At 30.4% G+C, this 23,264-nt stretch overlaps 3 protein-coding genes across 3 annotated transcripts in view; all 3 read left to right on the forward strand.

Annotated features, from left to right (window-relative positions):
* Positions 1 to 11,799, forward strand: part of LOC132939547 (otoferlin-like) — a 30,530-nt gene extending 18,731 nt beyond the window's left edge. The window contains exons 7-33 of the mRNA XM_061006774.1: positions 1,401 to 1,584; positions 2,658 to 2,872; positions 2,938 to 3,121; positions 3,198 to 3,382; positions 3,459 to 3,656; positions 3,722 to 3,838; positions 3,902 to 4,054; positions 4,145 to 4,345; positions 4,974 to 5,090; positions 5,197 to 5,331; positions 5,391 to 5,552; positions 5,647 to 5,789; positions 6,142 to 6,310; positions 6,449 to 6,635; positions 7,352 to 7,491; positions 7,548 to 7,700; positions 7,765 to 7,941; positions 8,056 to 8,190; positions 8,254 to 8,525; positions 8,585 to 8,755; positions 8,830 to 9,005; positions 9,075 to 9,205; positions 9,295 to 9,482; positions 9,569 to 9,807; positions 10,762 to 10,940; positions 11,007 to 11,107; positions 11,195 to 11,799. Coding sequence (XP_060862757.1) covers positions 1,401 to 1,584; positions 2,658 to 2,872; positions 2,938 to 3,121; positions 3,198 to 3,382; positions 3,459 to 3,656; positions 3,722 to 3,838; positions 3,902 to 4,054; positions 4,145 to 4,345; positions 4,974 to 5,090; positions 5,197 to 5,331; positions 5,391 to 5,552; positions 5,647 to 5,789; positions 6,142 to 6,310; positions 6,449 to 6,635; positions 7,352 to 7,491; positions 7,548 to 7,700; positions 7,765 to 7,941; positions 8,056 to 8,190; positions 8,254 to 8,525; positions 8,585 to 8,755; positions 8,830 to 9,005; positions 9,075 to 9,205; positions 9,295 to 9,482; positions 9,569 to 9,807; positions 10,762 to 10,940; positions 11,007 to 11,107; positions 11,195 to 11,375 — 4,593 coding nt within the window. The 3' untranslated portion in view covers positions 11,376 to 11,799. The remainder of the gene's footprint in view (positions 1 to 1,400; positions 1,585 to 2,657; positions 2,873 to 2,937; positions 3,122 to 3,197; positions 3,383 to 3,458; positions 3,657 to 3,721; positions 3,839 to 3,901; positions 4,055 to 4,144; positions 4,346 to 4,973; positions 5,091 to 5,196; positions 5,332 to 5,390; positions 5,553 to 5,646; positions 5,790 to 6,141; positions 6,311 to 6,448; positions 6,636 to 7,351; positions 7,492 to 7,547; positions 7,701 to 7,764; positions 7,942 to 8,055; positions 8,191 to 8,253; positions 8,526 to 8,584; positions 8,756 to 8,829; positions 9,006 to 9,074; positions 9,206 to 9,294; positions 9,483 to 9,568; positions 9,808 to 10,761; positions 10,941 to 11,006; positions 11,108 to 11,194) is intronic.
* Positions 11,800 to 15,172: 3,373 nt separating this feature from the next.
* Positions 15,173 to 17,320, forward strand: LOC132938953 (uncharacterized). The gene is made up of 3 exons (XM_061005931.1): positions 15,173 to 15,251; positions 15,513 to 15,673; positions 16,230 to 17,320. Exons 1-3 carry the CDS (start codon positions 15,173 to 15,175, stop codon positions 16,419 to 16,421), a joined length of 432 nt encoding a protein of 143 aa, XP_060861914.1. The 3' UTR covers positions 16,422 to 17,320.
* Positions 17,321 to 21,821: 4,501 nt separating this feature from the next.
* On the forward strand, positions 21,822 to 22,661 carry LOC132938954 (ATP synthase subunit s, mitochondrial-like). Its single transcript, XM_061005932.1, has 4 exons — positions 21,822 to 21,922; positions 22,013 to 22,233; positions 22,318 to 22,480; positions 22,541 to 22,661. Exons 1-4 carry the CDS (start codon positions 21,822 to 21,824, stop codon positions 22,659 to 22,661), a joined length of 606 nt encoding a protein of 201 aa, XP_060861915.1.
* The last annotated feature ends 603 nt before the right edge of the window (positions 22,662 to 23,264 follow it).

Raw genomic sequence — 23,264 nt, forward strand, 5'->3', positions numbered from 1 at the left:
ACTTCGTCATTTATTTTGATGAAATAAATGTTCATTTTACATTTTGACACACAAAGAACACCATAAAGTTGATTTACAGATAAATATCAGTTTAGTATTGAAATAAAGTATGTACAAATCATTTATAAATATTAATATCAGTCATCAGACATTTATTTCCTAATGACATTTAAGACTAACAGGTATAGTATTTTGTTTAAATCTTAATGAGTTATGAGCATTTAATAATAAATAAAGTTTAGTTGATCGAATCAGATGTCACTATAAAAAAAAAAACTAAGTCTGTTCATAATATTTATAATCCGTGATAATATAAAATATATTCGTACGCACTACGCATTGACCCACTTATTCTGTAGAGTATCGTAGGTAATAAGTACACAAGTACAACTGACTCGACAAAATCAAATAACCGATGAATTTACGAATTTGACCTGCACCTGCATATTGTGTATTAATCCCCAAAAAATTAAGATTATAGCCCAACAATCGATATGGTCGAAACCATCAATAATGAAGTCAACGACATATTATATAGACATTTTAAGTTGGAAATTAAAAAAATGGTATGCACATCTATCCCGCTAGTAGTCCTACCGCTTTTCACCTTAATTCAATATAATAAGTAATAACTATTTAACTAAGTATTTTAATGATTTTAATGTTTTTCTTTTAGCGTTAATGCATATAGATCACATATTATTGTACGACTTTTATGTATTAGATGTAATATCATCATAATTCAACAATTAAATACTTATTAGTAAGTTATATATTAAACTCCATAATCCCGCTACAACCATAGCTTACAGGGATTAGGCATCAACATTTATATTAGTATACTATATGAAGTACGTTTATATAATTGTAATATTTATACACAATGTTTTGACGATTAAAATAAATAAATAAATATATCGTCTACTTAATATGTTAAGCGTTAAGCTAATAATGGATTTACCTATAATAATAATATATTTAGCACTAAAACGTCTTCGTTATTACCTCGCTACTGGCGTTTTAATGAAACACTACAGTTCGCGTTTCCATAACTTCACGGCACTCAGAGTTTAATTAAACGTTCAAAGCATTCCATCGTTATAGGAGCCATAGCTCTTACATATATTAATAATATGTACATTACAATAAACCATTGTTCTGTTAATGCGTCGTTAGTGCGTGAGATTTAAATTTCGACGGTGTGCTATCGAAAACGATAAAGTAATATCGTGACTGTATTAGTATTATTTCGCAATGAAATAGACATAGAATTTTCAAAATTTGGCCGAACGACCGCGACGGTGTGAATACAAAATAATATGATTGAGAAATTAGCGATTGCATTTTTATCATTATTATTGTATATTATTGGTCTACGTGACTGAATTTGTCGGCTTAAGGGCAAAACGAGCGTACGCAAACACAGCTATTCGCCTGTGTGGAACGAGCAAATTGTTTTCTCCGAGATGTTTCCTCCGCTCTGCCAGCGGATAAAAATTCAACTGAGGGACAATGATCCAGTAAACACGATTATTGGCACGCACTTCATCGACCTGAAGACAATATCAAACGACGGCGAAAGAGGTTCTTAAATATACTTACACTGTGTATAGTCTGATAATATCTTTGACAATATTATTATAAGCTATCAAAGCATTTTTTAACATGCGGTCCGTCAAAATAATATTATATTATTATTAAAGTTTATTGTATTTCTAAGCGATATTAAATGTCTGGGGCTTATGAATAATTTTTCTTAGTGTTTGTTATAAACTTATCTGCAGGCAACTAATTTGTATTTATACAGTTTTACATAAGATACAAAAACGAAATATTCACTAATTAGTAAACATATAATATTATAATCAATAATCATATTGAATCTAATGTAAGTAACAACTAACAACTACCGTATTGCACCATCTACAGTCTACACCAAAGATATTATAATATATAATAGGTTTTTAAATATTATTAAATCAATAAATGTAATACTAATATTATAGTAATATAATACATATTTAAGAGGACGTGATACCCGCATGTGTTGTCTCCGTCTTACAAGTGCGTAACATACCAAATTTTATGCAAAGCAGAACACGTGTAGCTCCCCATTAGTTTAAAAATTAGAGTGAATTGACCTCGTATAAAATCTAAAGGTAAGATTATTATCTAGACAACCTCATGAGCTTTTCATTATATTTTAATTTTTAAGCGAGTTATGAGTACTTTAAAATGTACGAACAATTTACAATTTTAAAATACTCATAGTTTGCTTTAAAATTAAAATATAATAAAAATCCCAAGAGGTTGTCTAGATAATAATCTTACCTTTAGATTTTATAAGAGGTCAATTCACTTTAATTTTTAAGCTAACGGTACTACATATGTTCTGCTTTGCGTACAATTTGCTATGTTACGCACTTGTAAGACGGAGACAACACATGCGAGTATCACGTCCTCTTAATATCTCTTTTAAAAAACTGAACCCATATCCCGAATTTACATTAAATAATTAAATAATTTCTAATTGAATTCGATTCAAATTTGGAGTAAATCCCTTGCATTTATAATGATAAATTGTTGAACTTTTTGATAGCTTATTTTATACGTAAATAAATTATATACAATACAAAAATGTTAAATTGGTATCATAGGGTTTCCCCCAACATTCGGTCCCACGTTCATACACATGTACGGATCAACAAGAGATTATAGTATTTTAGACAAGCACGCGACGCTTAATACTGGCCTTGGAGAAGGTGTTTCATACAGGGCAAGAGTATTAGTAGCGATACGAACTGAAATCACCGAAAACACGGAATTTATGAATTCCGGTGTAGATGTTGAACCTACCTATCCCATCACAGAGGTAAAACATAATTTCGTTTTTGAATAATTTATTGACTTATTCATCGACATTTTTCTGATTTCCAGACTTCGTACTGTAAAAACGAAGAGTTCTTTTTGTTCATGACCATTTTAGATGCATCGATGATCGACAAGAAACTTGGAGAGAAACCAATATTTTTCGAACTCAGTATTGGGAATGCTGGAAATATGATTGATGGCCATAACGAATCTAGTTCTCAAGAAGATCACGATAAAGTCAACGTGCTCGGTAAGTTTTCGTTTACTTTATGAATAATTTATACATCCCGATGGTTGTCTATCTTTTACGGATCACAATGTTTTAGAGAGCGTTATTTCGGAATCGTGGCAAAGCACAACGGCAGCCATAAAGCCGATATCCAACGATAAGGTGTATTATTATTTGCCATTGCGTGAAGACAAGCCTTGTTTACATGTCAAGTCAATATGGCCAGATTACAGACGAAGAATGTACAACTCGAATATTATAAATAAAATATCGGACAAACTGGTATGGCATGTTATAGGTTTATAAATATTTGATGTTTTTAAGTTGTTACTTATTATAATATTTTATGTGTGCACAGGAAGAAGGTCTGAATGAAGTGTCATTTTTGGTTGACGATGATGATCCGGATAAGGAAGAAAAACTAAAATCTGTCTTAGACGAACTGTCAATTAGTTGCAACCGATACGTGAATTTCACAAAGGGTGTAGGGTGTGGTCAGGGATTAGGAAAAACTAAGTTAGACAAAGAGAGAATGAAGCTATGCCTTAGAGAGATAGTAATTATTATAAAAACTGTTTATTACATTGAATAATTTATCGAAATTGTAAATTAAAAATACAGGAACACATTGGAAAAATGTCAAGAACTTTGAAAGCTATAGTTACCAAAAATTCATTCAAAGAACGTTACAGAACGGCACTGAGCTACTTACAAAAAATCAAAGTCCTCATCGAAGATGTTTGTATAATTTAAATACGTTTTTCAGTTTTTTTTTATCGTCGTACCTACTTTGATTTCTAGCCGCAACACGCATTGCCTGACATTTTCCTATGGATGGTAAGCAACGGAAAGAGAGTAGCTTATCAACGAATCATGACTAGGCACTTAATATATTCGGTAGCAGACGAAGAATGCGGAAAATTCTGTTCAAAAGTACACAGCATGTTCTTAAAGGTATTTCGATTAAAATACAATTATTGTCAAACACAATGAACATAATATTGTAAATAATTAAGGTATTCAATTTTATTATTATGATTTCAGTTACCGGGAAAGAAAAATTACGGTTCGTCTGGTTGGGCAGTACCAGCTAAATTGCAAGTGTACACGTGGTTGGGGCAAATGAAACACAAGAAGTACCTCTCGAACGGTCTGCCAAAAGGTTATAACACCACGCCTGAATTGTACAGTTCGGAAAATCCGAGATTGCCACCGCCGGCCTACATTCATTATTGTGAAAAATATGTAAGTCTATTTACTTTTGTAGGTTCTCCACTGCGATCATATAACTGCACCGTGATTCTTGACTGATTTATAACAATCTCACTAGCAGTGTTTTAAATAATTCAATTATAATAACTGGTGTTTTAATACTTTAGTACCTGCTCAAGAACAATACATTTTAAACGGGCAGATTTTATGAGAATTATTATTCAAATACGTATTCTAAACATGTTTTGTACTATTTATTTATGTGAAAAATACTTTAAACTTCCAACAATATTTTTCATCAATGGCGAAAAAAGTTTTTGAACCCAAATTTATTACATAATATAATATGTCAACGTTTACAACGCTATTTTCAAAACATCTATAAATTATAATTGTTATAACATAAATGGGTTTCACATGGGACATTAAAAGAGCGTTCCTTTATATCATATTAGACTTAATAAGGGATGTGTGTATAAATAATATTATATTTACACAAAATATTAAACAAATTAGAATTAATCAAAATTAAAATAATCTTCGAATACTTTTTTTAAGTATTCTTTATCCGGATGAACATTGTGAATGCTTTTTGTGAACAGGTGTTCTAAAAAATGTAATTGATTCGTTACAACATTGACCACTGGTGTGTTTATTTTAGACATTTCAACTGAGGGCGTACATGTATCAAGCCCGTTCGTTAATAGGTTCCGACGCGTCCGGCTTGTCCGATCCGTACGCACAAATTATATTCTGCGAAAACTCGACCAAAACACAAGTAGGTTGTATATTATACTATAACATATACCTGGATACTATATTCAATCGGGTCGTCAGACTGTTAGATTTTGATGTTAAACAGTTTGCTTATCATCACATTACAGGTAATCGACGAAACGTTAAGTCCCACCTGGGATGAACTGTTGATCATCGACGAAGTGATTCTGTACGGGACGAAAGATGACATTAAAAAGCATCCGCCGACCATCGTGGTGGAAATATTCGATCAAGACAAAGTGGTAACTGTTCTGTTTCGTATGGGAAACGTAAACTGACTGTTTTCGTGTGTTGCCTATAGGGAAAGTCTGAATTTATCGGAAGAACCGTAGCTAAACCACACGTGAAACTTTTGGAAGACGATTATGTAAGACCGGAATTCCCACCGTCGTTGGAATGGTATGATGTCCATAGAGGCATGGAACACGCCGGAGAGCTTTTAGCGACGTTCGAATTATTACAAGTTCGATATTTGAAAATATATACTTATCTATTTTATGTATAAAATATGTACTAACCAAAACACATAATTTGTAATTTGATGTGTTTTTGTACAGCTCCCTAACGCACTAATTGGCGAAAGTGCAATATTACCACCGTTGCCAAATCCTAAGGATATTTATTCGATAGTAGACGGACAACACTGTGAACCAATCTTACCGATTCCAAAAGATATTAGACCAACGTTAGCAAAATATAGGTACTTAACGATAATATTTAATTACAATGAATTATTTATTTTTAATTTCCTACTATGGTTTACGTTTAATATTACTGGCGATACGATGACCTCATGCTCGACCACAATGTACATCGTTAAATATGACTATACACTATACATAAGCAGTTAACTAGATTCTAAGGTGATTCACCAAGCATGCTCATCCTCGTTATTTCCATTAAAAATGTATCTATTAAAATTAGAATTGTAGTGTTCATTTTAGGACCATATTTCCAAAAACTTTTTCAAATAATTTTAACAGTATTATGGATTTACAAAAAAAAAAACAAAGACAGTTAATGAACAAGTAATGAATCACAATTGTTTTCAGGATTGAAGTATTATTTTGGGGACTGCGAGACCTGAAGCGTGTTCACTTGATGACTGTAGACAAGCCCCGTGTAGATATTGAGTGCGCCGGTCACATACTCTACTCGTCTATAATTCAAAATGCACGCAAGAATCCAAATTTCAGTACTCCAGTAAAATTTTTAGAGCTAGTAAGAGTCGTAAATTATTGAAAAAAAATACTATAATTGCTATTTAATCTATAATAGTATTTGAAAATTATTTCAATAGGTTCATAATGTTATTCTAGGTACATTGAACTGCAATATTATTATTGATGTATTTTATAGGAGCTTCCGGAACAAGAGCTTTATCGCCCGCCTCTCACAATACGCGCAGTCGACTGTAGGAGTTTTGGCAGATTTACCTTGGTAGGTACACATCTTATAAACTCAATCCATAGATATATGTATGTACCAACAACAAAGAAAGAAAGAGAAGCACTCGAACGAAATAGATCGCTACAACAACTACAACGTAAGAATGCAAAATAATTTTTTACTTTGTATTTTATTATATTTCATGAATGATTTAACTTTTTTTCGGAAGTTGTGCTTTTACGTGTTCCTCTCCATTAAAACAAATATCTAATTATTGTCTAAAAATTATATTTAAAAAAAAACTAAAAATAGGTATTAACATTAACATTAATTACAATTAACTTACAGCATTTATTACACAAATAAATTTTAATATTATAAGTTAAACGTGTACTTACATCTTTATATTATTTAAATGTTATTATTTAAACGCATTCGAACGGAGTTTTTAAAATTTAAAGAGCATACTTCGGAGCCGGTTATAAGAATAATTCTATTCGAGTGGTGCCATCTGTCCAGTAAAATTAAAAATTAAAAGAAACATAAAACTTTTTCCCGAACAAATTCGGACGACGAGTAATACAGCTAGATAAATATTGTTATTTGTATTAGCTTTTTTCAGTTAAGTAATTTTAAAACAATGATTACTTATGAAAATCTACAACTTTGATTAAAATTAAAAGTAAATTTCATATTTATTGTTTAATCTCATCATCAATTAAATACAACAAAACTAATACTTCTAAGCATCACTATTACGATAAAATGAGAAATCTACACATGTATAAAAACATATTATTATGATCAGTTTAACAATGTACTTGTCAAGCATGTACCTATATTAAAATATTATATAGTATAATGTATTTATAGAAATCAATCCAAAAAAAAATCAAGTGAGCACTAGTCGATTTACTAAAAGTGAGCAAAATACTAATAATAACAATAATACACAGCCTAATGGAAAGAACAATACTTCAGACAATAAAGATGCTGTAATCAACATTAGTTATGTAAGTTGTGACCCACGTAACTTAACATGATTTGACCAATGCTTATTTTATTTTAGGGTTCTAGTCATCTGACACAAAAAGACATAAAGACACAATTAAATAGATTAAATCGGATACAAAGTGTCGAGGAAATAATAGAATTGAAAAATGACGATAGCCGTGATTGGTGGACAAAATATTTTGCTTCTGTTGAAAGCGCTATTATTGAAGTTTGTACACAATAACTATTAAATAAAGTTCATCGTCAATTTAATCAATTAATACTTATCTTAGGAAAACCGAAAAATGGCATATGGAGACACTAACGGACTATTACCAATTCAAATGGAACCTACCCAAATTGAAGTGAAACCGCCCAAAAAAAGTTCAAAAGCATCACGTTTTGTAGCAAAATTAAGTCCAAAAAAATTTCAAAGGAAACGGGAAATTACCAAAATTGCTACTATGAAGGTAAATAAACTATTAACTAATAACTACTTGTATTTAATAAATCAGATTTATTAAATCTAATCTACGTAGTTTTATTAAATTAATAAATAACGGCTTGTTATTCAAATTAAATAGATATATTCAAACGAACTTGAGGCACAGCCCGAATTCAATGGTTTTCGAGAATGGTTATTACCATTTGATTTGTATCGGGGTAAAAAAACAGGTGATGATGTCGAAGATGACGCTCGGATAGTGGGGACATTTAAAGTAATATGTATACAATCATTTCGTTGCAACATTGTAATAAACATCAGTTTTAATGAATTTCAGGGTTCAATAAAAGTATATAAATGGCCTTTACCGAAAGACATAGAAGATCATACTATAATGGGCTTTGATCCGCAGTACGGATTTTTTCAAGGTTTACCTTCAAATGATCCAATCCATGTGTTGGTTAGAGTGTACATTGTAAAAGCTAATGATCTCCATCCTATGGATATCAATGGAAAAGCTGATCCATATGTAGTATTACAATTAGGCTCAAAAAAAATTAGCGACAAAGACAATTACATTTCAAAACAGCTCAATCCGGTTTTTGGAAAGTATGTTTTACTTACAAATATAAATATTGTATATACTAACATTTAATTATTCGTATTAGATGTTTTGAAATCGAAGCGACATTCCCACAAGACTCGATGTTAACTGTGCAAATACTAGATTGGGATCTATTGGGATCAGATGATTTAATAGGAGAGACCAGAATAGACTTAGAAAATCGATTTTATAGTAGACATAGAGCGATATGTGGTATTCCTAAAACGTATGAACTGTAAGTAGTGTCAAATTATCTTGGCCAGAGCTTAAGTATAAATAGTTGTTTATATATTTTATTCAAACATTTAGATCGGGGTACAATCGGTGGAGAGATTCAATGAAACCAACACAAATATTAGCCAAATTATGCAAAGAGGCTAAATTAGACCCACCAGTGTATTTAAACGGAACGGTTAAAATTGGTACTAAGACATTTTGTCTTCAAAATAATATCGACGACACAATCGAATGGTATTGTGCTAAAGGCAAGTGGAACATCTAGAATACAGAATGAAATTCAATTTATCACAGACGTTTAATAAGTATTGTTTTAGGTACGGAAGAACACATGGCGTTAGCCGTCTTGCACAACTGGCACGAAATACCGCGAAGAGGTTGTCACCTTGTACCCGAACATATTGAGACTAGGCCGCTGTTTATTGCGGACAAAGCGGGAATCGAAAGAGTAAGTCGCCATCAAAATAATGTTTCGATGAAATAAAAACTTGTCCGATGAACTGTAACAATAGTATTTACACTGATTCACACACTTAGGGCAAACTAGAAATGTGGGTGGACATGTTTCCGATGGATATGCCACTGCCGGGCCCGGCGTTAGACATATCGCCAAGGAAACCAAAATCATACCAGTTGCGAGTGATCATTTGGAACACGGACGACGTAGTATTAGAAGACGACGCATTTTTCACGGGCGAAAAGATGAGTGACATCTACGTGAAAGGGTGATTGCGATTGCCATAAACCATAATAGCGCTACATAATATAAAAATCACGATATATAACATGATAATAATTACTATATACACAGGTGGTTGAAGGGTCCGGATGACTGTCAGAGCACAGACATACATTACAGGTCGTTGACAGGAGAGGGCAATTTCAATTGGAGATTTCTATTTCCGTTCGACTATTTAGTGGCGGAAGAGAAAATCGTTATATCGAAAAAAGAATCACTGTTCTCGTGGGATGAAACGGAGAGTAAAATACCGGCTAGGCTCGAGCTTCAAGTGTGGGATGCTGATCATTTTTCAGCTGACGATTTTTTGGGTAAATGCGATAGCTGATAGTTATAGCATGATTGCAAATAGTTGATGCGTGTTAAGGTTCAGAAATAGTGATATTACTATTTTACGAGTGTTTTTATAATATGACTTTCACAACATTAACGTAAGTATTATAATAAAAAGCATCAACAATTGGTCAAAATTGGAAAACTTAACAATTTTTTATGTCGAAACTAGACACTTATATTAACTAAAAAACTAAATATAATGCTGGATAGTAAGTGATGCACGGTAATACATGTGTTAACAATTATATGGATTTGTTGACACATTTTTCGGTCTGAAATGCAGTTTACCACGGTCTCAACAAATATTAAAAAACAAAAATTTTAAAAACGTATTTACAACGCTGATTTTGAAATTGTTTTTTTTTTTTGTGGAAACCATCATCAAAAAAGTAATGATAAAAATACTCATAATGTTTGGTGCATCCGTAAAATGAGAGTGGGGATTCAATTCTCAATATGATACTTTTTATGGTTAAGTTAGTTTTTGAGATTAACTCGAATTTAGTTTTTCATAACAAAGATGATTTTTTTAGTTTGTTGAGCGTAGCGAGTGAGTGCCTTATACACGATCAACTTTTTATTGGAAAATGTACTTTACCGAAGACCCGAAGTTTTTTAAGGTTTTTTTGTCATAACTTCTTTAATAATGATTTTCGCAAAAAAAAAATGTAATTCATGAGAAGTGTGGTAAAGTGCATTTGTTCTCATTTTTTGTTAAACAATATATCTTATTATATCTAATTTCTATTAGAATTTAGAATTTACAAGTTACAAGTTATATTAGAAAAACAGCATTAATAACCTTATTTTACTCAAATTATTCTAAATAAACGTAAAAACAGTACCTATGCTAGTTGTACAAGTTCCAGTATTGTAAACTTGTGACAAACGACAAAGGGTTCCTCTATTCAAACCAATTAAATGTTTAGGAGCTTTAACGTTGGACTTGAACAATTTTCCGCGAGGTGCCAAATCTTCAAAGTTGTGCACGTTGGAAATGCTCAAGTCGGATGGATCAGTACCGATGGTTAATATATTCAAGCAAAAACGCGTTAAAGGCTGGTGGCCGTTTTATGTGAAAAAAGAAAACGAGGAAATGGAATTGACGGTTTGTAAACCATGGTAGTGTAACAATGTAATATTATTGTAATTTTCGCAAAACTCCATTTTACAGGGGAAGGTTGAGGCCGAGTTACACTTGCTTACCACCGACGAAGCGGAAAAGATTCCCGCGGGTATTGGGCGCAATGAACCAGATCCGTTGGATAAGCCAAAGTAAAATATGAATTTTGAATTAAATTCATTTGATTCACGTCATGTACAATACAATATTAAAATATGGTTATTATTTTATTTTTGCAGCCGACCAGATGCTTCATTCATGTGGTTCCTAAATCCATTTAAATCTATACGTTACATAATTTGGCACAATTATAAATGGAAAATTTTGAAGGGGATCATTGTGCTGGCGATATTCCTCATGATAATTTTGTTTTTCTATTCCATTCCCGGTTACTCAGTTAAAAAAATGTTAGGAGCCTAATCGTTTTGTTTTGTTTGTTTTCTTAAACTAAACCAATATTATCTGAGTAAAATATATGCATATAATTTTAGTTTTTGATCGTAATTTTTATTTTACATATCAGTACCATAACTATATAATATTCTAAAAAGTAGATGCGACTAGATTATCAGTATTGTAAAATAACTCTATTAGGATACCCATTTTTCGCATAATTTTATTAAACATAATCACTCTCGAAGTAACCATCCAAGTCCTTCCAAAAGTCTGTGTTCACAAAAATAGTATCCTAAAATCACAATATTGTTCATCATAACATTATACATGACGTAATCATGTAATTTCAATTTCCAGTTTATTTTTGATACGACTCGCGTCAGATAGGAATTGATCGAAATATAGTTAGTACCATATTTATATAAATAAAAAGGCTAAAATGATTAATTTAATCATATTTAAGTAAACGCCTAATTATTTTTAATAATACATACAATAATTATTATCACCAATAAAAATTATAATTGTAAGTTGTATTTTACATTTAATATTAAGATAAGACAACAGCAATAATATATCATAATTGATTATATATTTTATTTTATAAAATCGAATACGATTTAAATTATAAACATTGTAATCATTGATTCTTCATGCAGAATGCTTGTTACAAATAATTTAATAAGCAGAATAGCTTAAAGCTAAAATTTAATATTATTGTTAAATATTTTTTTTTTATAAATGTTTATATTTTATGGAATATTATATAGAAGTGAAATCTGGAACATTTTTTGAACGGCCGTTTATCTATAAAAAAAATTAAAAAATACTAAATATTATATAGAAACTTAAAATAATAGACAATGACCTGAATAAATGAAATAGTAATATGCATTATTTATGCAACTATACAAATATTATAATATTTGAACACAAGTTAATGTTGATAAGTGGCAATCAATTTTAGTAATATAATACCACACTACACAAATCCACCAAAATAGTTATACTATTATGTATTTATTTTTAAATTCTATCCTTTAATTAATAGTTTTATTTATTCTGATGGAAGAAAATTATTTAAGAAATCAGTTTATTATGACAATAATATTTTTATGTAAAACATTTTTTTAGATTATCTTATTCGTCTTATTATTATTAGTGTATAATCAATACTATTTGTAGTTATTTATTTATTTGTTTTTATTTATATACCTACTCCATAGTTAATAGATAATAAATTTGTTTTCCATGTTAATATAATACAGAGTATAATTATTACCATAACTTATGTTGTCAATGGTTAAGCAATTTCTTAGGAAACATAATATTTATGATAAAAATGTTTTTATAAATTAGTTGAGTACCAATGGACAGATACATTTTTGTTTAAACACATTCTATAAGATTTTTAACATTTATGTTTCAGTTTAAATGATTAAAACTTTTATAAGAATATTAGCTTTAGTTTATCAATAATTTTAAACCTTGTAACTTTAAATAAAAAAAAATTGTTTAGTTCATTACAAAGCCAACATCATATTATTATAATATATTGTACCTACATATTATAAGAAATCAACAGTTTTTATTTAAAAAAAACAAAGGTTTTTAATTATTATGGATCTATATACCTATTAATATTATTAATATTAACTATAACTTATAGTATTATGTTGTTGTTCAATAAGAATACTGACTAATCAAAATCAAGAACATCAAACATTTTATTTTTAAATGTAGACAAATAATTATACACGATATTTTATTTAGTAAAAGAAAAAAAACAAATTGTAAAACTTGTAAACAGAATTATTAGTAGATTATAAAATATAGAAACTACCTATTCATAATTGTTATTGGGGCTCAGTGATGTTTAAAAAAATGTTATAATGCTCTTTAGGCTCTTTTACGTTTGATAAGTTATATTGTATATTATAGTATATTGATACTAATTGGCTGGCGGTCAGTACTATGCACAATTACAAAGGCGTGATAAATGATATAGTGTGTTCGTGAAAGAGGTTTGTGAAAGATTAATTTATTGTATGTACGTTTTGAAAACCATAGAGAGAGCACGTTAGGTGTTAGTTTTTGACGTTTTAATAATATTGTTTATCTGACAGTTGATTGGGAGAAGGGATTTCATTTGAAAAATAAATTATTTTCTACGTAGTCGTTTTCGGTTGTTATAGGTATATTGGCAAAAATGTGTTTGTTCGACGCATATATATCCATTGGACGCCGTTCGCCCATGGTGTTTGTGAGTTGCGTGTCCATTAGAGACGTTGGCCTATGGTGAATTTTGTTTCATTTGAACCTAAGTTTCGGATGTCTGCGTTGCTAATGAAAAATCTAGCTAAAATTGACTATTTTTGTAACGGTTAAAAAGTTAACTGATAATTAACTTTCTAGCCATCATAAATTAATAAAAAAGTTTAAAAAAAAAAAAATTGTCAAGGCTTGTGTATGGATCCATCTCATTAATATCTTATATTAAATCGAACTTAATTTGTAATTACGCCCTACTCATTATTACTGCTGAGTTGAATGTTGACTATTTTCCTATTTACCAAAAACTCTTGAAGTTTTCAAAATTCAGATTTTTTTCCAATTACCAAACTTACTTAATTAAAAATTGAAAAAGTAATTATATAAAATATTCGAAAAACCACTTTTACCGTATAAAAATTATTATTGGTATCTAAATAGCGTTTTTAAAGTTTATCGCTTTCTTTAATTATTAGATATTTTTGTTGAAGTTCTTATTTGATTTTAACTATGACCTGTTTTCATATAGATGCTTATTAAATTAAGTTAAATCAGTAATTAATCATTTAATATAATAATATTCAGTATTCAAACTATAACTAAAATACTAAATATGCCTTAGGTACCTACAGTGTTGGGAATAGATAACCAAAAAATCATCTGGATAAGATAACAGATAATTCATACAAAATTTATCTAGATAAGATAAATATAACATCATTTTTTTTTATCTAGATAAAGAAATAGATAATTTTTTTAAAATTATACTATAAATAGTGTAATTTATTAGTACCTAATTACTAATTAGATAATATTTATTCATTAATAATGTCATTTCTCACCTAAAATAATATACAATTTACATTTTTGATACAACATGAATAAAGATAAAATAACTAAATAAGACTGACAACATTTCAGTAAACATTTATTTTTTTAACCATAATAATATTGGAATTTGGAATCACTACTCGGTTCTCGTAAATTATTGACTATTTCAGTATTTAAAAATATTCTTATTATTATATTATTCATCTAGATAAATTACCACAGATAACCATTACATTTATCTAGATGAGATAATTAGATGATTTAATTATTTTTATCTAGATAAGATAATTGAAGAAATAATTTTATCTAGACGATTCCCAACGCTGGGTACTTACTAATTCCAATCACGAATAAAATGGATCATACTTTTCAATGCGTTTTGGTCAATATTATTACTAACCGGAAACAGTGCACTATAATATTATGTTTTGAGTATCGTAAGCGTAGGTAGCAAATAATATGTGGAAATGACAATCCTAATAATATATTAATAAAATTGGTAGTAATAATATTATTATACATTTTTATACGGCATTGGCTGGAATTATAATAACAGCTGGGTAACTAGTGCGTATTCGTCTGACGTTGCTATTCAAAAAAACAATACTATTATACACTCGTATTGCTTTTAAACAATTGGTAGCATACAAATATACAGATTTTATTTTAACGATATTGAGATCTTTCGAAGAACAGCGTAAAATTCTCGAAGTATTAACATGACAGACTACGCACAAGAATTCACCGAAATGACGGAGGTCGCTAAGACTATGATACCGCTGATGAGGGACATGGATGGTAATATTTTATAATATTTTACCGTTGTGGCTTTTTTTTTCTTTTAAATTATTATAATTATTATCGAACTAAACCGATTAATATCGCATTATGCTTATTGTTGTTTTTCCCGAACAAAATAACTGATTTCGATAATATTATGATAATGGTGTCATTGAATTTTGTCCACTGGTCTCGCGTTCAATAGTATACCACGTTATATCGTCGTCGTCGGACTATATAGGTACCTATAATTATAACGATTTCGTTTTCGTTCTACAGACAGAGGCATCACCGAAAAGTGGATAAATCGAGCAAAGGCTCTGCAGAGCAGGGACGTGAACGTGTTGAAACACCGGAACAATTTCATGAAATATTTCATGGGAGTCGTCAGGCGGACGATTGCCGAGACCGGACAATTTCCGACTTGCTGCAATTGGGGAGTAAGTGCCAGAAACACCGACGCCGTGGACACGCGGGTGATGAACGGAGATGAGGGGGATGAGAGATTATAGACACCTAGCTACATTATAATATTACCCGTCAAATATTTTGAGTGCAATAATATTATTATTACCGCTTTTGAAAGACGATTCCTCAGGGTTTTGGTAGGTCAAACGAAGACTACTACCGACTTTCTCGCAACCTTTCTTTTTTAAAAAAAAAAAATATTTATATACCCATAGAAAGTAGGTATGTATCTATAAAATAACGTCGACGACTATATTTTACAGGATTAATCTAAAATCATTTTTTTTTTTTTTGAAAACCATAATAAATTAGACCAATAACAATTTCCACAGTAACTATTAATACTAACTATGAGTGAAAACTCGGCAGTTATAATATTATAATACATTATAACATCCGGTTTGAGTAAAATAATTAAATCTAACTTACTTAAATTAAACGGTTTGAAATTATTTCGGCCAACTAGTCTAATATATATATATAAGCGATTATAAGTACACCTGTGTCTAATATACAAATATTATTTAGAAACCCGAGCCCGGACCTTTCGATAAGCCAATTCCTCCACCTAAACCTCTTCCATATCAATGCCACTGGACGCCGGACAAACGGACCTACGTGGCCATTCAACCGCTGCCAAACCGGGGTGCTATGGTCTACATGGCTGTGGCCGAAAAACCGGAACTCGGTTGGGATTTCCCCAAAAAAGAAACGTCATAGTGTTGGTTATGTGCCTGTAATAAACTAATATAATATACTAAATGTGTTGTGTATCTAATACGTTGTATGAGAAATAATATTGTTATTCCCAAACGGTTTAAAATACGATGTTTCTATTTATTTTTCCATAAAGAAACTAATTTTTTTCAAATTTACAATCAATTAAGAAAAAAATCGCAATGATTTAAAATCATTCACAGTATAATTACTTACCTATACATGTATTGTAAATAGCTAATTACAACAATCTCTCTAACAAAAAAAAAAAAAAAAAATACTATAAACAACTAATGATGGAAACATTTTCGTATAACAAAATTTACTATAAAAAAACTTAAAAATATTTAACGAAATTGGTCTTGATACATTATTGGCGAGATTACTCATTAGGTATGTATAGGTGATTCGCATATATAAATGTAATTGTGTTTCACTATTACACATATCGGCATGCACTGTTATACCTTCCCAATTTTAATTTCTTCTCATGACCTATATAATTTATCGATTCATTTTATGTGAAAGCATCATATATTTTGAAGAATAAACTAATTGATTGCATATGGCTTAACGTCGATATAAATTAGTTTGCATCCAAAAACCTCACACTTTTCATTTCGACCCCAATAAGGCCGATAGACAAAAACCGCTGCACACTTTGTCGGTCACTTTTATTCTGGGTTGCACAAACAATTTATTAAATTTAATGGTTCACTAAAAACGTAATGGACCAATCCTGGGCCTCTAAATCTTATTTAAGGGACCATTAGCTCACTATTGAATCATTAAAATCGCACACTATTTGTTCTACTAAATAATGGATAAGATAGTAAGATACTATATATTTATACAATAATCATGTGAACACGTTTTAAGTCTTAATTCTTTAGTCACGTATTTAGCCACTCGTTACTAGCCGGTCTTGTTTTCATAAATAGTGGTTAAAACGTATAAGTCCCATAATGGAGTGTAGAATATTGTCCGTCCAATTGAAAAACAAAAACAAATTAGTAAATACATGGATAATAGTAATATTTTTTATTTTTATTTTTATTGATTAAATTATTTATTTTTTTTACGAGCACTTGTTTAAATTTTTTAATTTTGTTTGCATATAACTATGCATATGCATTATAAAATACTATAGTAATGACCTTTTAGTGGTCAAAGTCATGTGTGCGGTTTTTGGATACAACAATTTTTAAAATTGTGCTGTTCTAACCTAAAAAATGTGTGTGGTTTTTCCCTGTATTTTATCGCAAGTGTGCGGTTTTAGGAGTCAACGATAAATCAATACTTACCTACGTCTGCAGTTAAAAAGAAAATCAGACAAATAAAATATGACGTAGTATAACAATGTTTACAAATGTTTTATAACAATGTTTGCTCGAGCGTCAGTGGTAATGTGTAAATAAATGTACACTCGCACGCATATAATATTGTATTTTTTTTTTTATAATTATAAATTAATAATTACAATTGTTTCATCAAAAAAGTACAATAATGAAAAGAATTCATCAGTTCCACCTGACCAAGACGTGTATTGGATATTGGCATTGGCGCGAATAGGGGACTTAGTTCCCGCATGTTTCTACCAAGTCCCACCAGTTTAAAAGTCAGTAATTAGTACTGAGCATATTATTATAATATAATGTCTAGAAAATATTATAGAATGGGGCTTTAGTCCACCCAAAATAATTTGGCTATTGCGCCTATGCATATTGGACTTAAGTCCATTGTCCGTTCGTTAGAATAGATTAATAACGTCTATTGTCGTGATTTGACTTAATTGTTACAAACTAGGACAACTGCCGGACAATAGTGCGTCACGTGAACGAAGTCGCGTTTCTTATCACGTGCCGCCCGCATGTATATTATGTACTCCGACGGAGACAAATGAGATGATTCCCAGTGCAGTTCATGTTCCGAATAAACAGCTACAGCGTCCCTCGGGACCGCGTTATTTAGCGACGATAAAAATAAAATAAAATAACCCCGCCTCGACTGCCCCTTACCCCTCCCCCCCCACCCCTGTCGCAACGGTCGTTTGTGAGTCGTTTCTCCGCCGTAACGGATCTCGTGAGCAGCATTATACTATATCGAGAGAAACTCGGTGACGCAAATTCGAAATTTTTTACCTGCTTACGAACGAGCCCAAAGAAAAAGCCATTCAATCACGTTTAAAAGGGTACGCGGCAACGATATTCGGATGCACTAAAAAATAAGTCCCTCGATCGTTGAACATCGTATATTATAAAACGAAACTTCGACGTAAACTACTATTGCGCTGTTCCAAATCAATATAACTTACTATTAAGACATAATAAACGATAGCAATATTAATATAATAAGTAAGTATCTACAATAATTTCTAAATAGTATAAATAGTTTGACAATAATAACAATATATTATATAGTTTAATATTATTATTGAAAAGTGTACAATTCAACAATATCATGACAAACAATTTCCAATTTTAGTGACAAAAAATTTAAAGTATTTAAAAAACACATACACAAACACACACAGTTCTAACTTTGTTGACGTGCGAAGAAAATGTACGAAAATGTTCACCGAAAGGATAAACCGCGTTTTTTATATTTCATGATCTTTGTATTGCATATACATTAAATTGTTTCTGTAATCGTAAATACAATATAATATAATAAGCTACATTACTACGGACCTTGGAAAGGTTTCGTCGAAAAATATCGTTTTTTTACGTCGCTAGAGACGGAAAGTAGCAATCATTTGTTGTCTTTGTAAATCCGACGAAACAATAAACAAAAATTTGATTCGATTGTGGTTTTCCCGTATTTACTTCTGATAGTCGATACGTGCTATGAGTACTATTGTCTGTCTAAATCGAATTTTTTATACATCCAGGTCAAACGGAAACACGCATTTTTTTTATAAAGGTACGGGATTGTACAATCTCAATAGTATTTGTTAGAAATTCACGAATAAACAATGAAATTCGTCATAATATTATTATTAATTATTATGTACATATAAATAGGGGGTGGTTGCATAATAGGAGCAACGATTCATCTAATTACGGGGTGAACATACGGTTATATAATTTCTCACAATTACATAATTTATAGGTAGGTTTGGTAGATAGGTATAGGTACCATATTTATAATTAATATTGAAATATCACTGTAAAGTTGTGTGTGCATAAAAGGAACGTAATCAAATTCCAGAGATAAGCTAAAGTAGAAAATTTGCTTACTATAACATGTGTGAATACATAATTTATCTCAATGCAATTTGATGCCGATAAAGTACTAAAATATAGTACTAAGTCCTAATTATTATCCTTAAATACCTTAGGGCTAACTAAGGCACTGACGGCCTCGCGGTTTAACATTTTATTTTTATTATTTTTTTTGTGCAGTATGGTGTCACCATAGCTAGAGTTTACGATTTATGCGAATTATGCATCGATAGAAACCTTCATATTGTTCAGCGACAATATTGCAAGGGGTATGGAAAAGTTACTACGATAATACATATTTGATAAGTATCTATACCGTAGTCTCCAGATAGTAATTCCGTTGATTAAAATCAATATTATACATTTTAACAGTTAAATATTAATTATATATATATATATATGTAATACTATAAATTGGACTTAAACGTTAATGGTTACAATATATTGATGTATACCTACAAACCTATACGTTTATGTTTGTTATCAAATAATAAATGAATTTATTTATTCACATAAAACCGTTTGAGTATCTTCGGCCTATATCTAATAACTAATAAGGTTTAATCGTGTATTCGTGTGTCGTGATGACAGCCGCGCAGACTGGTGGAGAAATATGCGTACGATGTTCTACGAGACAATTTTTTTTACAAACCGTTGATATTAACTTGTGTATAATATTAATAGTTCCAACGCTGTAGGAATTTGGTATCCTTATCTCCAGATTTCATGGTCTGTACTCTGCACCTTAGATCATGTCGTAAAAACAGAACGTGTTAAGTAAAAATGTAATTTAATTTTACAATTTGTTTTAAATCAATGCAGGCCATTATACAAAATATAATAAATATTAATTCACACCACAAAAACTTTTGGAATGTATCAAAGTATTCAATCATAAATTACACACCATCATTACACTATATTTTGCACTCATAAGTCATAGTTGAGGGTACTCGTGGGCTCAGAACCAAAAGGTGCCACCATCTCGAAATATCAAATTGTTCAGGAGAGCTATTTTAAACTATTTTCCACTTGAAACTGTATTTTTTTTTCGTAATGAATGATTTTTAGTGATTGGCACATTCAAAAATTCACAAAGTTGTTCTGCGTTAGTAACAGTAATTTGTTTTTTTTTTTTTTAATCAAAACGTAACGTAAAAAAAACAAAATTGTAAAAAATCTCCGGTAAGAACCAAAAAGTTCTTCAGATATAACCTTTTGGTTGTTAATATAATTTTTTTCACTTAGTTAGAACTGTTTCGTTCTGAATTAAATGTTTGTTTTTACTAAGACATTACCAACCGCAAAATAAAAAATAATGTGACATTAGCTTTTCATTTATAGATTCCTATTTTAAGGCAGTAATTTGGGAGGGGGTCAAGGGTATTGTATACCATCATATTATTATTGTATGGTTGATACAATGAATATGAGATAGTACTTTTTGTTTCTCACTAATTTCTTTTATCGTGCAGATAGAACCTTTTGGTTTTAACACTATTAATAAGAACAAAAAGGTGCTATTTAGATCGCTATAAAAAAAACAAAAGTGTAAATTTGGTCGATTTGGCACCTTTTAGTTCTGGATAACTCCTTAAATAATGAACCTACAAAGTTGGATGTGAGCTTGGATTATAGACCATTGACCAATAAACCCATTTATATCAAAAAGTGGATTTTCGAAAAAAACAATTTAGCACCTTTTGGCTCTGAGGCCACACGTACTGGTAAAATAACCAGAAATATCCTTTTTTTTTAATTTTCAGGAGACACAGATTCTGAGTGGAGCGATGGATGTATTGATTTTACAATAAGTCAATTATGTGTTTTCACTTTTAATTTAGCGTCTGAAGACAATTTTTAAAGTTCAGAAACTACACCTATAATTTATTAAATATTTAATTAGTTATTGATGAAGTACACTCGAAAATCTACTGTAAGCAGAGTGGTATCGCTTGCCCACTTTTTTAAATATATTATTAGGAGGTATTCAATTGTTACAAGGATTCGTTGCCCTGGTTTTTGTATTTGTTTATTATCAAACACAAACTTATGTCTTATAATACACGTGTAATTATTGTCACTCATCTCTGACTGATAATTATAATCCTTAAGTGCAATAATAGAGCTAACATTGTATTGTTTTGCGTAATTGTGTTAGTTTTGAGATAATAAGATCATGCAGATTTTAAAAACTTTAGAATCAAATTTTTTTAGAAAAACTAGAATTGGAATGAATACACGTTCCTTATGGCAATGGATTGATGACACATTCAACCGGTAAGTGCTTTTACAATAATTAAATGAAAAGGATTAAGTATTAAAGTGCATTATAGCTTTATTTCTATTGTTATTTTATATGAAAAAAAGTTTGGATGATGATCGTATCAAAGAAATTGGCCCTAATTTGGCATGTGCCGAATGGCTCATGAAAAATGGCGCACATGTCAAATTTAAAGGTTGTAAGGAATATGTCCGACATTACGATTGCCTGCCCAATACAACAACAGTTCGCCGTGAACAGTTTCTAATACAGAAAGTTTATGCTGGAAATCAAGCTTCAATTTCACATATGGGGTTTAGTTATTTTAGTATGTTTCTCGATATGTGTAATAAATAATAAGAACATTTATTTTTGGATGATATTGATAACTTATAAAATGTTAATTTTACAGAAAACTGTAAACATATTTCTGAAGTGGAATTTGATGGATGTAAGTCAATTAATAATAAAGCATTAGTTGAACTTAATATATTGAAAGATCACTTGACAAGCTTGAAAATTAATAACTGTGCAAATGTTTCTGACCAAGGAATAATATCATTGAAACATCTCCAGTAGGGATACGATTAATGTATTTAATACAATTTACATTGATTAATAATTTTAATTTACAGGGCATTAAAACATTTGGAGTTGAAAAATATAAAAATTTTTAACGAACCTGAAAAAACGATTGGCTTTCTGAAAACAAAGTTGCCAGAATGCAACATAGAATACTATAGTATTTATAAATGATGATAAAATTCTGTGTCCACAATAATATCAGTAATATATAATCATTAGGATAACATTTTACACAGTCATTGGTTTTAAAAAAATTTCTTTATATCAATTAGCAGCATCTTTTCCAGCATACACTTGTTAGATCAGAAACCGTTTGTGTCTGTTAGTGAAATCATGTTATATTAAGAAACCAATTGAATGACTGACGATTTTTTACAACTTTTCCATCTTTTCTGTGTACCATTTTTCAAAAGCTATTCAGTGGCTGAGTGGCATGTTAAGTTAGGGCTATAGTAGATCTAGCTGATGCAAAAATGGTAGGTACTGGTTTCTAATTGCTCCATCCAATTTATATCTACTAGCTTTACTAGACTTAACAATGTGCTGAATAGTCTATAAAAAATGGCACTTAAGTTAGATGAACAAGTTTAGACAAAGTTAGCTTTACAACTTGTCCATCTGACTTGTGGGCTATTTTTTATAGACTATTCAGCACATTGTTAAGTCTAGTAAAGCTAGTAGATATAAATTGGATGGAGAAATTAGAAACCAGTACCTACCATTTTTTCATCAGCTAGATGACTATAGCCCTAACTTAACATGCCACTCAGCCAC

This window comes from Metopolophium dirhodum, chromosome 2 (genome assembly GCF_019925205.1).
Source record: "Metopolophium dirhodum isolate CAU chromosome 2, ASM1992520v1, whole genome shotgun sequence".
Classification (NCBI taxonomy): domain Eukaryota; kingdom Metazoa; phylum Arthropoda; class Insecta; order Hemiptera; family Aphididae; genus Metopolophium; species Metopolophium dirhodum.

What these genes read in the sequence shown, in the direction of transcription:
- LOC132938953 (XM_061005931.1), top strand. Translation starts at nt 15,173, where the DNA reads ATGACAGACTACGCACAAGAATTCACCGAAATGACGGAGGTCGCTAAG. An exon ending in GCTGATGAGGGACATGGATG is followed by an intron (nt 15,252 to 15,512) that starts GTAATATTTTAT and finishes TTCGTTCTACAG; the next exon opens with ACAGAGGCATCACCGAAAAG. An exon ending in CGACTTGCTGCAATTGGGGA is followed by an intron (nt 15,674 to 16,229) that starts GTAAGTGCCAGA and finishes AATATTATTTAG; the next exon opens with AAACCCGAGCCCGGACCTTT.
- LOC132938954 (XM_061005932.1), top strand. Translation starts at nt 21,822, where the DNA reads ATGCAGATTTTAAAAACTTTAGAATCAAATTTTTTTAGAAAAACTAGA. An exon ending in TATGGGGTTTAGTTATTTTA is followed by an intron (nt 22,234 to 22,317) that starts GTATGTTTCTCG and finishes TTAATTTTACAG; the next exon opens with AAAACTGTAAACATATTTCT. An exon ending in ATATCATTGAAACATCTCCA is followed by an intron (nt 22,481 to 22,540) that starts GTAGGGATACGA and finishes TTTAATTTACAG; the next exon opens with GGCATTAAAACATTTGGAGT.